General features: G+C 44.4%; 1 protein-coding gene across 1 annotated transcript in view; it reads right to left on the bottom strand.

The window, feature by feature from the left end:
- FNDC1 (fibronectin type III domain containing 1) overlaps nt 1-16,142 on the bottom strand; it is a 133,087-nt gene that overhangs the window by 8,332 nt on the left and 108,613 nt on the right. Inside the window, exons 16-17 of the mRNA XM_065590375.1 lie at nt 4,560-4,639; nt 1,200-1,229 (exon numbers count right to left, since the gene is read on the bottom strand). Coding sequence (XP_065446447.1) covers nt 1,200-1,229; nt 4,560-4,639 — 110 coding nt within the window. The remainder of the gene's footprint in view (nt 1-1,199; nt 1,230-4,559; nt 4,640-16,142) is intronic.

The raw sequence follows: 16,142 nt of genomic DNA, 5'->3' as shown, positions 1-16,142 counted from the left end.
CTTACAATGTGAAAATGTTAATTTTCTTTCATGTTATTTCCTAGAGTCCTCTTTGTTTTTTTATTGTGTTATTGGCAACTGTTAAGAATGAGAAGTATGTTTTTTAAAATGTCAATTTGTCTTTCTTCCTTTTTACAAAGCACAAACATAGGGCCCAATCTTGCAAACACTTGCACGTGAGTAACTTTTACACACATGAGTAACTCATTGAACTCAACTGAAATGGACATGAATTCCACTGAATTGACCTTAATGACACTACTTAGGTATGTAAAGTTACTCAAATGTGTGTTTGCAGGATTGGGGCCATAAACTTCTTTATACAAATAAAGCAGTGAAATGTTCATTTCAAGAACAAAATATCACGAAAAGAATGCAGTTAATGTTAAGATTTTTATTCATCAACTTCCTGGCCCCCATCAACAGTGCTCAAGAGAATCCTTGCAACAGCTGCTCTGAAGTAGGCCATGTGGTTTTCAGAATATAATCAGAATGCCTCTGGAAAATTATCTTCATATTAAAACACCAGACCACTTTTGGAGAATTATCATTCAAGACACAATTCTATCCCAGGTTCTTACTACCAGTCACCATAGGTCCACTCCAGATTTGGGTAATAAACTCGGACTTTATTACTTACGAGAAACCCCTCCTAAGTGAAATCATTTACTGTTCATGTAGAGGTGTCCTCCAAACTTGGTCTCAGTGCCAGTAAGTTGTTCCCATACAGTCTCCAATGGACTGGTGTCTGGTGTCTTGGGAGTCCATTACTTCCACCTTCATCAAGATCCTAGAACAACCCACCTCTACCCAGCAAGTCTCAACTCTACATAGTAGTTAGAGATGGAAAGGAATGATTAAATAATTCAATCTAGCCTCATGAAAGTGCAGGATATAGTCTCCCAATAAAGGGTATACCAGGTATAAAACAGGTTCTACACTTGATTTTAGCCTAACATAATACACTTCATTTACAACACTTCTTTTAAGAGGTAATTGGCTTCAAAAGCCTGATGAGACTGGAACACAGATTCTTGAGGTGAATCAGGAGTTGGGAATTAACACAGTAATTTATATCACACTCCTCCCTCAAACTCTAATGGTAAGTAGTGTGTCATAGTGCCTAATTTTTACAATGCCCAGATTTGTTTCACAGGTTTTATAGACAATATCAAGAAAATATCAGTAGTGAGACTTACCAGGTGGTCTGACAATAAGCAGTGGATTATCTGTAAGAATGAAACAAAACAAAAAACCCAAATATTTTAGTGTTTTCTCTCAAAGACTACTGTCTCCTAATGTTACAGTGTACTAGCTATCATGCAGGAAAGAAATATCAGCTTCAAAAAATAATTGTCTCTAGCTATTTTAAGAACGCTGAAGATATAGGTTTCTGTTTCTTTTCAAAACAAATGGTGTTTAAGTTAAACCAATGTTTTCCACATTTGATGGCATGCACCTGCACTTGGATTATACCTTTTATTCTGATGGATGTTTATACTGCAACAGGTTTTTTGTTAAAAATTAGTAAAAAAAAAATACCCTCTGTTCTGTTAGCTTTTAAAAACAGACTTCTTTACTTCAGCCAATCAGAACCAGTTTAATCATGCAATCTTTTAAAGGTATACTGTGTTTTTCTTCTCAATATTCTACCTCATAGATCAATCAGCACCAGCCATCTATATAGGCAGGTCATTTTGCTAAATCCCTCATTTAGGTGCCTAAGTACCAGTTTTGGGACCACTGTGATGCACATGCCCCCACCCTCCCAATCCTTTAGGTAGTTAAACCCCTCTAAACGCCAAAGTTTTCACCCTCAAAGGTTCCTAGGCACCTACATTTCTGCCTCTGGGTATGTGCACTGCTGCCTATGTGCACTCTAGGCATCCAGATGCCTATCTCCTGTCTAAGGCTAGGTCTACACTACCTGCCTGAACCGGCGGGTAGAAATCGATCTCTCGGGGATCGAATTATCGCATCTCATCGGGACGTGACAATCGATCCCCGAATCGACGCGCTTACTCCACCAGCGGAGGTAGGAGTAAGCGCCGTCGACGGGGAGCCGCGGAGGTCGATTTTGCCGCCGTCCTCACAGCGGGGTAAGTCGGCTCCGATACGTCGAATTCAGCTACGCTATTCGCATAGCTGAATTTGCGTATCTTAAATTGACCCCCCTACCCCCCCGTAGTGAAGACCTGCCCTAAGACTCAGAGTGATGCATGAATTGGGGGAAGCTAGCAATTGGCAGCCTAACTTGCCTGCAGGGCCCAACCTGAGTACGCTTAGTGGACTGGGTCCTGCAGGCGAGCTCGTACAAAAAAAGCCAGGGGAGGAGAAGACGTCCCTCATAACTTTTATCCTGGTGGTTAGGGCACTCAGTTGGTATGTGGGAGACACCTGGTTCAAGTCCCTCCTCTGCCTGAGAGGGAGAAGGGATCCGCCACCAAGGAGGGTGCAAGGATGTTTCGCGCCCTAGGCGAAACTTCCACCTTGCGCCCCCCCGCCCCGAGCCCTGTGGCACCTCCCCCCTCGTAGCAGCTCCCCAGCCCCCCACCCTGAGGCGCCCCCCCCCACGGCAGCTCCCCCAGCTCACCTCTGCTCTGCCTCCTCCCTGAGCACGCCATCGCTGCTCCACTTCTCCCGCGTCCCAGGCTTGCGGCACCAATCAGCTGTTTGGCGCTGCAAGTCTGGGAGGGAGAGAAGCAGAGCGGGGCGGCGTGGTCAGGGGAGGAGGGGGAGCAGAGGTGAGCTGGGGGGGGAGTGGTTCCCCTGCGTGCCACCCCCCCCCACTTGCTGCAGGCGGTCCTCCCCGTGCCCCTGTGCCCCAGCTCCCTCCGTCTAAATGACGATGACGACCGGGGCAGCCGAAGATCCAGCCGCCGCCGAAGGACCTGAAATGCCGCCCCCTGAATGCTAGCACCCTAGGCGACCGCCTAGGTCACCTAATGGGTTGAACCGGCCCTGCCACCACCTCTCAGAACCTTACTCTAACCATCGGGCTACGGGACAGTCTCCTGTGGGGCTCTCTCAGTTTCTCCTGTTGAAACTGTTCCACTCTGGCTAATTAAAAGAATAATGGGAGCAGAGAGCTGGATCCTGGGTCTCTCACATCCTGGGTGAATGCTCTCCTGGAGAGGGTACAGAGCTGAGATCCACAAGCAGTGATAGGCACCTTCCTACAGTCTAAACTTAGGCACCTGTATCTCTGCGAGAGGAAGGCTTACCACACACACCCCCGCCCCCCACTGGCATTTCCCTTGGCGAGCAGAGGCAACTCCAAACTAGAGTGCTGGCTTTGGTGGATCACAGGCTAAGGTGCCCGTCTCTCCCCATTCACTGCATAGAGAGCCTAGGTTCCCAACTCAGTGCTGTTCCTGCAGTTTTTCACAGTGCCTAAAAATTAGGTGTCACAATGCTGAGCGTTACCATGCTTATGTCCCTTTGTGCAGCTAGGCCTTAGTAGTTAGATAAAACAACAGGAGCAATTCTTTGTATCCATCATTGTGATTTATATTGTTTCTTGAATTGGCCTTTCTTCGGTGTAAGATGCTTGAAGCCCAGGTACATGGTTATCTATTGTTTGGCAAAATTCCAGGGAACTTTCATTATTTGATGAAATAGAAAGTAACCCACTGTTCATTCTCAGTGCATTCTGCAAAGAACTTATGAAAAGCTGTGGAGCTCTTTACTGTCCCATTGAAGTTAATGCTAAAAATTCTGCTTAATTTACATGACCATGCAATATGCCTTTAAAATATCTGAATTCATTTCATAAGACCATTTACTTTATTGTGCAGTTTTAGTTTGTTTTGTTTCTATAAACAGAACTTCCACTGATTTTAATGGAAGTTCTGAGGCAGGAGGAGGATCAGGTTAAATGGGCACACACAGAAGCAATGTATACCCATGTTGTCATAGGGCCAAAACCGGTGACCCTTGAAGCCAATGGACATTTTGCTCAAATAAACTTTGCAGAGTTTGACCCCTTGTTAGTCAACAGTATGACTGGCCTGCAGCTCAGTAGAAGAAATAAAAGTGGATAAAAATAGCCCATTGAGTATACTGTTTTTGTAGAGTATATTATCCTCCAATATTCTATTGGCACTAAGAAATTGGAGCAGACTTCATCAAAGAAAGAAAAGGGAACTGAAATGTGCCTGTTGCTGGAACAACTGTTTCCTATATCGCTCCCAGAAACGAGTACTTCCAGCCCTTCAGCTGTTCACAATTAGAAAGCTAGTTTATTAAGTGTCTGGACAATCTATCAAAGATATATTTAACTTCCTATTGCCTCCACACCACTGAGTATTAGCTATCTTTTCTATTTTAAATTTAACTTTCCCTCTAAAGTTAACTTCCATTTCATTAAAACTTCCCATTGCTTCAGTGACATGAAAGAGTAGATACATTTTCTTGATTTTGTTGAAAACAAATGGTTTACCTGAGAATCTTTAAGCAGAAAAGTTCAACATCATAGTCATCACCATGGCTTTGGCCCTGGCCCTATCATACCTGTTACTAAGATCTCAACTTTAAATAAAGAAATAAGCAACACGTACCAGATTCTGTGACAAATGAGACTGAAGAGCTAATAGGCCCATAACCATAGGGATTCTTTGCTTGGACTTTAAAATAGTATCTACAATAAAAAGAGGAATAGAGCAAGCATTAAAAATAGTATTGATTCCCTGGTAACAACTCAGCTCTAAAGACTATAAAGATGGGTCCAGAACTGCAGCTAATGTAAACTGGTGTAGCTCCATTGGGCAAAAGGCACCAGTGAGTTTAATGGAGCTATAGCAATTTATACCAGTTGAGCAGCTGTCCCTTTGTTACATACATTTTCACAATAGTGAAAATATCCATGTTTGTTGAAGAAAAATAAATAATCCAGGCAATTATAGCCAGTTTGCATCAATCAGCGTGTTTGAAGGGAGCACTTGCCAACAGGAATGGAATAAAAGATAGAAAAGTCACAAGATATGTTGTGATCTCAGTTGCAGCAATGTAAATCCAGACTAACTCCAAAGATGTCAATAGCATTAAGTCTAGATTTAAAATGGCATATCTGGGATAAAATTCTGAATTTTTACATTTCTTTAGAAATGGTAGCATTTCTAGACTAGAAGTATTTGAATAATCTTAGAAAAGTTACATATGTTGAGTTATTTAGTTTGTTATCGAAGCCCTGATCCAGCAAAGTACTTAAGTGCTTAACTTGAAGTGAGAAGTCCCAGTAAAACTCAAATGCTTTGCTGGATAGAGACTGGACTATTCAGCTGCTTAAAATTAAGCACATGCTGAAGCATTTTTCATTTCATTTAAAAATTTTACAATGTTTCGGTTAAAAAAAACCAACCAACTGCCCTTTTTGCTTTTCAGTTTTATGGGTCTTTGTTTTCTCCCCACTTTCTCTCCCTTTTTTCTTTTTATCCATTCTGCCATTAGAAAAGGGAGAAGGAGTTAAAAAGAGACAGAAGGGGGGGAATTAAAAAACATTTTTTAAATTAATAAGAAATTTTCAAATTTTTCATGAAAAGCTTTGCAAAAACGAAAATGGTTCAAAAGTTTTCATGGAACACACTTACCATTGTTTGACTAGCTCTCCTTTTGGGCTGCTTTTAGTTTTTCCATGGAGTCCCCACCCTTGGAGCAGTGCAACTTCAATGCAAGCCAATGCCTCCACACTGCCACAAATCTGGGGGCACTCCGTGGGCCAGAGTCATTGCTGAGGCAAAAGTCATTGCTGAAGCATGTGGACCCATCAAATTTTTGGCAGGGTCCCACCCGTGACCACCTATTCAGTGGAAGTGGGGAACCCCACATCCTCCGCTCAGAGGTTGGGGTTTATAATGGCAAGGCTGACAGGCACTTCTACAGGATGCTAATCACAGGGCTGCTACTGCCAGAATGATAAGACCAGATGTTTGCAAATACTAAGTTTCTGTTGCTGAAATGAAACTGAATGTCTGCTCTTCAGAAACAGTACTGCAAAAAGCAGGAGGCAATTTAAGTCAGTTACTAGGCAAAAATTCTAGCTTAAAATGCATGATTTTTCATAAATGCTTATGTTAAGCTTCTTCTTTCCTTGCTACTTGCTTGATTCCACTCTTGCAAAATAAATAAATAAATAATGATACCCGGCATCTTAATGACCATAAATATCTGGATCTTGATTTTGCATCGCATCCGAAAGCAAGTATCGCCAGAAGCACAGTGCCTCCTAAAACCATCCATGACCAACATAACTGGGTCAGTACTTGCTCTGAGGGAAGAATGCCACCAACCCCCTGGATTATTTCCCTCGATAATCTCCCATCCAAGCACTAGGCCAAATGCTGTGAAATCTTAGAAAAGCACTGCGTCACATGCTCTGACTGCTGGCCACAGCCTTTTTCTTCTTGTATTAAGCCAACTCACTATGAAAACAGAATTCTACCCCTAATTTCCAAAAAGTGGTGACAGCAGTGCCAAGAGAGGTCAGCATGGGAGAAAATCCATAGGAACTTGTGAATCAATTATCTTCTGTGGAAGTTGGCAGCCTATGTTGATCTCTTCCCCCCTTCCCAATTTTGCTGAATCCCTCCCCTAGGCTCACAGCATGCTCCATCCTACCATGATCTCTACTTTCCAGTTCCCCAGCTCCTCTTCTCATCCTTGACAAACCCATGCTCACCTTCTGTACCCTTCTCTCCCATCCTCTTGCCTGAGAGACACTTCCCCTCACCTCACCTCTAAACTTGTTCTTTAGTTTCCCTGGGGGGGGGGGGGATGTGGGGATTATATGTTACATCCCTCTATGATCACATAGTGGGGGAAGCAAGAAGGAAGGGAGTTCCCCTTGCAGGAACTATGAGGCTCACAACAATAGTGGAAGTATCCAGCACGGGCTGAACACTTTAACAAATACAACTGGCCTTGGCCTTTGGGGGTGGGTTGTTAACCCCCCACCCCTTGAAAGTAACCAGTTTTGATGTTTATCACACATTGGGCCATCCGAAGGATTTTAGGGAGGGTTAACGAGAAGATTCTTTGGGATACACACCAAAGATAACTGATTTGTTTTATCTCAAAACTCTCCCTCTCTCCCCCTCCCTCTGCCAGCCTCCTGCTGAGGAAGTGGATCCCATTTCTTTCAGTCTGACCACAGTGATCAGTTTGCTTCACTTTAGATGGGCTTACATTAAGGCCTGCCTTTGCAAGGAGCAGGGCAAGAGACTTAATGTTTTGAAAAAGTGAAGAGAGTTTCTCCTTTACCAGACCCAAAGCCTGTCCCCATAGGCCCCTCCAACTCATCAGTGATGACCATTTCATAACTGTTTAGCTAACCCTTCTGATCCGATTGGCTGCTGAGAGGAATTCCAACTTATGCCCTAATGTATATAAAAGCCTTGGAGTAACAGATGCATCTTGTGGCACAGGAAAGTGCAGATGGTCAAAATGTAGTGACATTATAATAAAAGAGGCCATACAGCTGGACCATGTTGATTTCCTTTAGAGTGCGTTGGCAGAGAAGGACAGGCGGTATGGGGCACTTGCACAAAATTAACCCATGTTTTACTCTTGATTCACAAGGTTTATTGTCCTTTTTATGGACAGAAATGGAAAAAGGGGGCCAGATTCCTGCAATCAAGATCCATTTTTGGATTATAATCTATGACATCTGACAACAGCTTTCAAGAGAACTCAGTGCACTTTGGTTACATCCCTTCTTCACCCCAAACCCAGCCCTTTACTGGGGCTGGTAAGGGATATGGCACAGGGACTGGCTATACCACTGCTACACCCGTTGGAGATGCCCCCACACTCAGGAATCCCTAGCAGAGGAGAGCTGGGTAGTTTCCCTACTTTTCCACTGCATGCCCAATTCAAAGGGTCACATAGTAAATTCAGAATGCAGCCTGGGTGTGATCCAAAGAACAACATTTGTTTCCTTGTCCTCTCTCCCACAGCACTTCTCTCATTTATGTACCGCAGTCCCCCTCTCATCTCCAAGTCCTATCACACCTCTCTTCCAATAAACACCCTCTGACTGGACTTGTAAGGAAAGAGAATCTCTACCCACAAAACTGCAAAGAAATAGCAGACTCATGAAGGTGGAGGAAGTGTGAGCATACCAATACTCTGCATCACTGTGCATCACCCATGTGATCTCTGGTTACATATTTTGAAATCTGTGAGCATTCCAACAAGCAGAATGAGGAAGATGAATGGGGCTGAAAACAAGAGAAATCATGACTTGATTAAAAAGCCATTCTTCAGCCTAACATTAGCCCTTCGTGATAATTTAAAGTGTATCAGATGCCAATTCTCCCCTCCACTAGTCATGCTTATGGTATGACACATGTTTCTCTCCTTATAAGCAAGAAGGGAAGGTCTAAGTTTAACAAAAGTTGACATGTTCTCAGTTATCCTCACACCAGCATGCTGCATCCATGTTGAAGACTTCAAGGGTTTCTCTGCTCCATGGGGCAGATCCTCAGCTGGTATAAATTCTCACAGCTCCACTGTGGAGCTTTCTACAACAGTTTGCACCAGAGGAGGATCTGCCCTATATCTCTGCTGCATCTGACTCTTTTCTTTCACTGTGGTCAGAAACCAGCAATTTTTGGTCCACTCTTGTTTTCTGCAAACAGTTCTGAATGTAATTAATGGCTACATGATGTCCACAAATGCAATACACACTGTGGCAAAGAAAGCCACATGAAAGGCTGGAATTTAGGAAAGCTGTGCTTTCTCCTCATTCCTAATGCAAACCTTTTATTGTGGAAATATTTGCCAGTGATTTAAATATATGCCCCACTTCCTGACTGTGGCCAAGGAGTGTTCAGCACAGCTGAGAGGGTGGGGGTGGGGACACAAAGGCATCCAGGCAGCTTGTATTCACTGCAACAGTTAGCTCAAGTTAGTTAGTACACTCGAGTTACTCCTCTCAAGTGAGAGGGACTACAATGTGAAACACAGAGCGATTAGATTAACAGTTGATGAGTCATTATAATTCAGCTGGTGCATCCCCACTGCATTACTAGTTCCAGCATCAGCAGTGCTCAAGCTTCAATCCATATCCCCTGAGGGGCCAGTTAGCTTGAGCTGAAAGCAGCATTTAAAATTTTTATATGTGATGGGGAGTCAGGTTGAGGCAAAACATGAGTTAAAGCTCAGGCTATCACTACACTGAAGACAAGCTTGATATGTGTTCCTTTAATCCTGGGCTTCCAGCTTGGTTCCCAGGGTAAAGGAGAACTATGAGACTCTAGGAGTACTTGTGGTACCTTAGAGACTAACAGAAGTCACCTACTCCAGGACAGGCCAAAAAGAAAGTAACAGAACACCACTAGCCGTCACCTTCAGCCCCCAACTAAAACCTCTCCAGCGCATCATCAAGGATCTACAACCTATCCTGAAGGACAATCCCTCACTCTCACAGACCTTGGGAGACAGACCTGTCCTCGCTTACAGACAGCCCCCCAATCTGAAGCAAATACTCACCAGCAACCACACACCACACAACAAAAACACTAACTCAGGTACCTATCCTTGCAACAAAGCCCGTTGCCAACTCTATCCAAATATCTATTATGGGGACACCATCATAGGACCTAATCACATCAGCCACACTATCAGAGGCTCATTCACCTGCTCATCTACCAATGTGATATATGCCATCATGTGCCAGCAATGCCCCTCTGGCATGTATATTGGCCAAACTGGGCAGTCTCTACACAAAAGAATAAATGGACACAAATCAGACCTCAAGAATTATAACATTCAAAAACCAGTTGGAGAATACTTCAATCTCCCTGGTCACTCAATTACAGACCTAAAAGTCGCAATTATTCAACAAAAAATCTTCAAAAACGGACTCCAACTAGAAACTGCAGAACTAGAATTAATTTGCAAACTGGACACCATTAAATTAGGCTTGAATAAAGACTGGGAGTGGCTGAGTCATTACACAAACTAAAAACTATTTCCCCATGTTAATTTCCCCCCTACTGTTACTCACACCTTCTTGTCAACTGTTTGATATGGACCATCCTGATTATCACTACAAAAGTTTTTTTTCTCCTGCTGATAATAGCTCACCTTAATCAATTAGTCTCATTATAGTTAGTATGGCAACACCCATTTTTTCATGTTCTCTGTATATATATATATCTTTCTACTGTATTTTCCACTGCATGCATCTGATGAAGTGGGCTGTAGCCCACGAAAGCTTATGCTCAGATAAATTTGTTAGTCTCTAAAGTGCCACAAGGACTCCTTGTTCTTTTTGCTGATACCGACTAACACGGCTACAACTCAGAAACCTATGAGAACCTAGTGGCTGCTTTAATTTACACAGCCTGCTAATGGTTCCAGAGGGCCATTTCAGCAGTAGCAAAGGGCTGCCCCAGCCACACCCACTTCTATCCAGTCACACCTTCTGCACCAGCCAAGGGGAAGGGGCTGGGATAGGACCTAACTGATGGCAGAACACCAGCCACTGAGATGACTTTAAGGCAACTTTGTTCTGGGGTGCAGTACAAAGCTGCCCTGACATTGCTCAGAATTTGGTCCAACACATACAGTAAAACCTGAAGGAGTGGTTTCCAGCCTATTTATCTTTTGGAAAGAGTTAAATGGGTCTGTCAATGAATCAGAATTAATTAATTCACGCAATTAATGCAAAACAAATTAACTAGCTTAAAAAATAGTCACGGTTAATCGCAGTTTTAATCGCACTGTTAAACAATAATAGAACAGCAAGTTAAATTGATTGTAAATATTTTGGATGTTTTTCTACATTTTCAAATATATTGAATTTGATTATAATACAGAATACCAAGTGTACAGTGCTCACATTATATTATTATTTTTTATTACAAATATTTGCACTGTAACTAGATGACAACTCCTTGCAGTGTTGGGCAGCCAAAAACATAGGGATACCAGCAACTGTAGTACCACATGAAATTTGTACTACATGACATTTTTAGTCAGAAAGAAAAAACAATATTTCATCCTAAGAAAAGTCCTTTGAGAATTGCATCTCAGATCATGGTCAATTTATAATAGATAATAAATAACAATACAACTTGACATGCCTACAGGGCCTTCTATCCTATCTAGCCAATCAGTTCATTTTATCATCCATTTATCACTTTGTTATTTAGTGTTATGGCCAACTCATATTCTATTTGATATATAATCAATGTATGTATATGAAACAGATTTAAGTTCTGGAATTATAGAAGTACAAGACTGACAAGTATTTAGGAGTGACGAGTGTGTATTAGGTGTACAAGTAAAGCACGGCTGGGATGCAAAGTTTACAGGCTGAGGCCTGTAAGATTTTAGATTAGCCTTATTAGGCTTAGGAACGCTTAGTCCACGAGGCACCTGTTTGTAATATCATGGAATATCCTCTCCTAACTGCAGGCTACCATGTACACATGTGTGTAGATGCTAATGAGAATAAAGGGAACTAAGATACAACCTATGAAAAACAAGGCACAGATGGGGTGTGGAAGCACAGATAAGGAAATGAAGGTTGAATGTGTATATCATAGGGTGTTAGGTATATGCATAGGGTGTTAGGCATGGTCAGAACAATAATATAAAAGAGGTTCCTTATAGGGTACAAGTGGGAAGACCCCACAGGAAACCCCAGTAGGAACCATCCCTCTATTGATGATCATCTGTTGAGAGCTCCATCAGACCCTAGAATATCTTTGAGGATGCGAGTATGACTACAGTCTTAGTTTTGCATGGGGTTTTGTAGGGCTAATAGATGCATGGGTAATTGTAATTTTACTTATCGCTTTAATAAAACTTGTAGTACAGATAAGACTTTGCAGTTGTGATTGTGTCTGTGGTCACTATCCTTGATCTTCATGTGTTCTTGGAGTTTCCAAATTTGAGAAAAGCACCAGAGGTGATTTTCATTCTGTTGAGTTTGAAACCGTAGCAACAGGAACTGAGCCCATGGTGGTTTAATACAAAATTACTAAATTGAATTTAAATTAAAAAAAGGTTACACTAAGAACCTAAAAATGATTTACAGTCATTAAAGAATTAATACCCCTGTGAGGTGGGGTATAGTAAATCTTCATCTCACAGATGGAAAACTGAGGCCACAGCAGCTAAGTGAACTGCCCCAAGTCACATAGCAAAGGCCTGATCCAAACCCCGTTGGAACCAATGGAATGATTCTTATTTACTTCAGCAGGCTTTGGATCAGGCTCTATGTCTGTAGCAGAGCTGAGCACAAAACCCAGATTTCCTGACTCCCTGTCAACAAGACTACAGTCCCCCTCCCACAGGCACAGACTTTCCAATGTGCCAGGGGTGCTAGACACTGTCCCAGGCCCCACCCCACTCCACCCCTTCCCCGCCTCTTCCCACCCCTGCCCCACCTCTTCCCGCCCTGTTCCACCCCCTCCTTCGAGCGCGCCACACCCTGGCTCCTTCCCCCCGCCCCAGCGCCTCCTGCATGCTGTGAAATAGCTGACTACAGTGGGCGGGGTGTGCGGGGTGGGAAGGGGAGGCGCTGATCAGTGGGGTTGCTGGCAGGCGGGAGGCGGTGGGGAGGTGCTGATGGGGTGCTGCCGATGGGTGATCCAGGGATGGAGGCAGGTGGGAGTTCCCACTTGAGATCCTGATCCTGAGAAGTACTTGAACGTACGCTAATTTTGAAATCAATGGCTTGTGCTTACTGGACCCGCTCATGTGCTTAATGTTAAGCTTGTGATTAAAGGCCTGATCCGGCTCCTATGAATTCAATATGAGTCGGAACAAGCCCTAAATGCTTTGCTGGATTGGCGTCTTAATGCCTAATCCTGGTCTCTTGCTCCCCAGGCCTGCAGGAGCGGGTCCTGGTAAACCACAGGTGGAAGGTATAGGGATGACTATGACTGGTTACACTGAGGTAAAAACTACCTGTGCCTTGTCTCTATTAGGATTTCACACTGAATGAGCTTTGCGTTGGCTATCTCGATGTAAACACACACCTGTATTTTGCAGTGAAGACTTGGCTTAAGCATGGCACTGCCCTCTACATACAGTGTTCTCTGAATGCTCTGTAGAGCTGGATTGCTAAGACTGGAGGGACTGATTTAAAAAGAAATAATGTAGCCGTTCAAATATTGTTATGAAAGAGGTATGGAAGGGCTGGCTTGCTGAGGTTGTAAACCAGGGACAAATTCTCTACAGAAAGAGTGGATGCAACACAGGTAACCACCCAGCAAGTCCTTGGGGGAGGCTGCACGGCCCATCTTTGGAAGCCATGTGGTCCCAGCAGAGGAATGCAGAGCTAACATGGTTTTCCAGGTTTTAAAGGCAGGGCTGGGGGCTGGCACAAGGCTGTGTGCTAAGCTGTCAGAGTGAGTGAGCAGAAGGAGTCTGTAGACCCCTGGAGAGAAGCAAAAGCAAAAAGGTAGTTACCTCTTGGGACAAGGGCTGGAGCTTCTTATCACAGATTTCTGCAAAAATCAGGCTGCCTGTGAGAAGCCGCTGTACAAAGAAACAAGACTAGGGAACATTTTTGTAAGTTACACTAAGGAAATACTCTGACTCTGTGTCACTGATTTCTCATCCACACAGAAACAACCCTGCATGGTACCAAATTTCAGCTGCCACCAGCTCAAAGGGGCAACAACAATATGTATGCAGTCACTAGGCAGGACGACACATGATAACCGTGCACAAACATTTAAAGGGTTAAATACTAAGGGCTGGATTATGCCCCCATTGAATGCAGTGTGGATTCCCCTAGTCCCCAGTGCAGGGAGTGAGAGGGTCAGCCATCATCCCAGCACCATCCCTAGTTCTCCAGAACCCCACAAAGGGCCCTCCCCAGGGCTGAAGATCTGCGGGTGGGAAGGGAATAGAAGAGTTTTGGGAGGGATGGCATCAAAGGAGGTGTGCACAGTTCCTCAACCAGCAGCCAGCCAACCCTCAGCCTGGGCATGCCCATAGTCTTTTTCAGTTTCTTGCCCCTACAGGAGCCCCCACTCCTGTTCCCAGCAGAAGTTCAGGATCCTTTTTGTGTCCCATTACCTCTAGTCCCTGGCAGTGCTCTCCAGGTCCCACCACAGATTGCTGGCTGGGAGCAGCCTTATAGGGCCTCTTGCTCATATCAGGCTTGCAATGTCGGTCTGCCTCCAAAACAGGGGAGGAGAGGCTAGCCACTACCCCAGGCTGGTATCGCTTGCTACTGGTGCTCACTGACACTTCCTAGTCATCTCTCCTCCTGGGCAAACTTCCCCCCTTTCCTGTGACAAGATTTATCTTTTTAAGCTCCCTTTCTCCAGGTGGAGCATGTGCTGCAGTTCACATGACTGACACTGCCTGAGTGCAGGAGTGCTCATTAGCCTTTCTACCAGTAGGATGGGGGTATGTCCCATCACCCCCTAAACCTTGTGAAAAGTCAACAAAAACATGACTGTAGCCAGAGGCTGCATCATCTCCTCTGCAGCTTCCTGTGAAACCTTCCTTTTGATGGCAGCATGGCCTAGGGGAGCAGATCTGTCTCCGCTGGGGGACAGGAGGTGCAGGGGATCCCAGAACCAGTGTGGGGACACAGGACCTGCAGCTAGAGGGGCCTGGACTCCTGCAGATTTCAGGGGAGCATCAATACATGCTGGCTCCACCCCTCTCCTCAGCGATAGAATGATTTCGGGGAAAGGCAGTGAGAGGAACCTCTCAGAGCATTGCCAGGGATAGGCAAGATGGAAAGGCAAGGTCATGTTTGACTATGAATATACACGTGGTAAAAAATTAAATTCCTTATGGAAATACGTCATCACAGAATAATGCAAAACAAGTGATGTGTTCAAGGGCAACTGCTGAAGTTACTCCCAAAGGAAATGCCTTACCATGACTCTCTGCAGGGTTATGAAACTAACACATCACCAGTGTTTCAGTTCTATTTTATACTTCTAGAGCACATGGAGTGATCTCAGACACATACACACAGCATATAAATAGGAAGGCAGAGGGAGCCTTAAAGGCTTGGGGCCTGATCTGAATCCCACTGAAGCTAATGGATCTTTCAAATGACGTCAATGGGATTCTTTCACTATTTATCCAGAATGCAACAGCTTCAACAGTGGGCCAGAGAGAGAGCAAGCAAGGGACTGACTCTGCAGCCTGGTGAACAGTGCACTAACATGGGGGATACAGTCCCACTGCTCCAATTACTTTTTTAATTAGTCAGCCAGAGCTTCAGCAAGAGAGTCTGAGGGAGCCCCCCATCAGAATACCCCATAGCCTGCTGGCTACAGCACTCATTTGAGGGATGTTCAAATCTCTTCTCCCCCTTAGGCAGACAGGGGACTTGAACTGGGTAGGGGGAGAGTTCTCACATCTCCCAGGTGAGTACCCTAACCACTGGGCTAAAAGCTACGAGGCAAGTTTTCTTCATCTCCTCCCTTTCCTCCCACCCTGCCTACAGTGTGGGTGCCAGTTCCCAAGGGAGCATTTGTTTCTGAGAATCCCAAGCAGAGGGAGCTGCCACCCTATCTCTGAGAGAGGAAGGGCTTAGCACACACCCTTGGCTTGGCAACTCCCATTGGCTAGTTTAGGCAAGGAGCCTCGTAGTGTGCTGGTTTCTGTGAATCCCATTCTGAGGCGTCTCTCTCCCCCCATTCATTGTACGGGGATTGGGAGCCTAAGTGCCAAACTCAGGCTTTGTGAATCCCAGGGATTTTCTAGGCCCCTAAAAATTAGATTCTTTGGGAATCTAAACCTCTGTGCTTAGGTTTACCCATCCATAAAATGGGGATAATATTTAACTGCCTCATAGGTGCTGAGGCTTAATTTATGTTTGTAAAGTGCTTTGAGATCCTCCTACGAAAGACCAAGTATGAATAAGGGCTGGAATTAGTAGCAGAGGACCTGGGATCAGAAAGATGGGCCTTGAGGAAAAAGAGGAACAAGGAGGACCTGGAGGCTGTGACCCTGGGAGCCCCTCAATGCCAACTGGCAGAGGCATATCATAACTCACATCAGGTCTGACGTTGCTCCAACTCATGGTTGTCATAACCTGTATCTAAAAGGTGTCATGTAAGGGGTCATATGTGAACTGGTAACATGCTGATCATTAACACTGTCGTGAGAGATATTTATGATCTGAAAAGGTGTTTGGCATGCAGTGATAA

The sequence above is a fragment of the Chrysemys picta genome, chromosome 3 (genome assembly GCF_011386835.1).
Source record: "Chrysemys picta bellii isolate R12L10 chromosome 3, ASM1138683v2, whole genome shotgun sequence".
Lineage (NCBI taxonomy): Eukaryota > Metazoa > Chordata > Testudines > Emydidae > Chrysemys > Chrysemys picta.
This window is presented reverse-complemented; position numbering and strand designations above follow the sequence as displayed.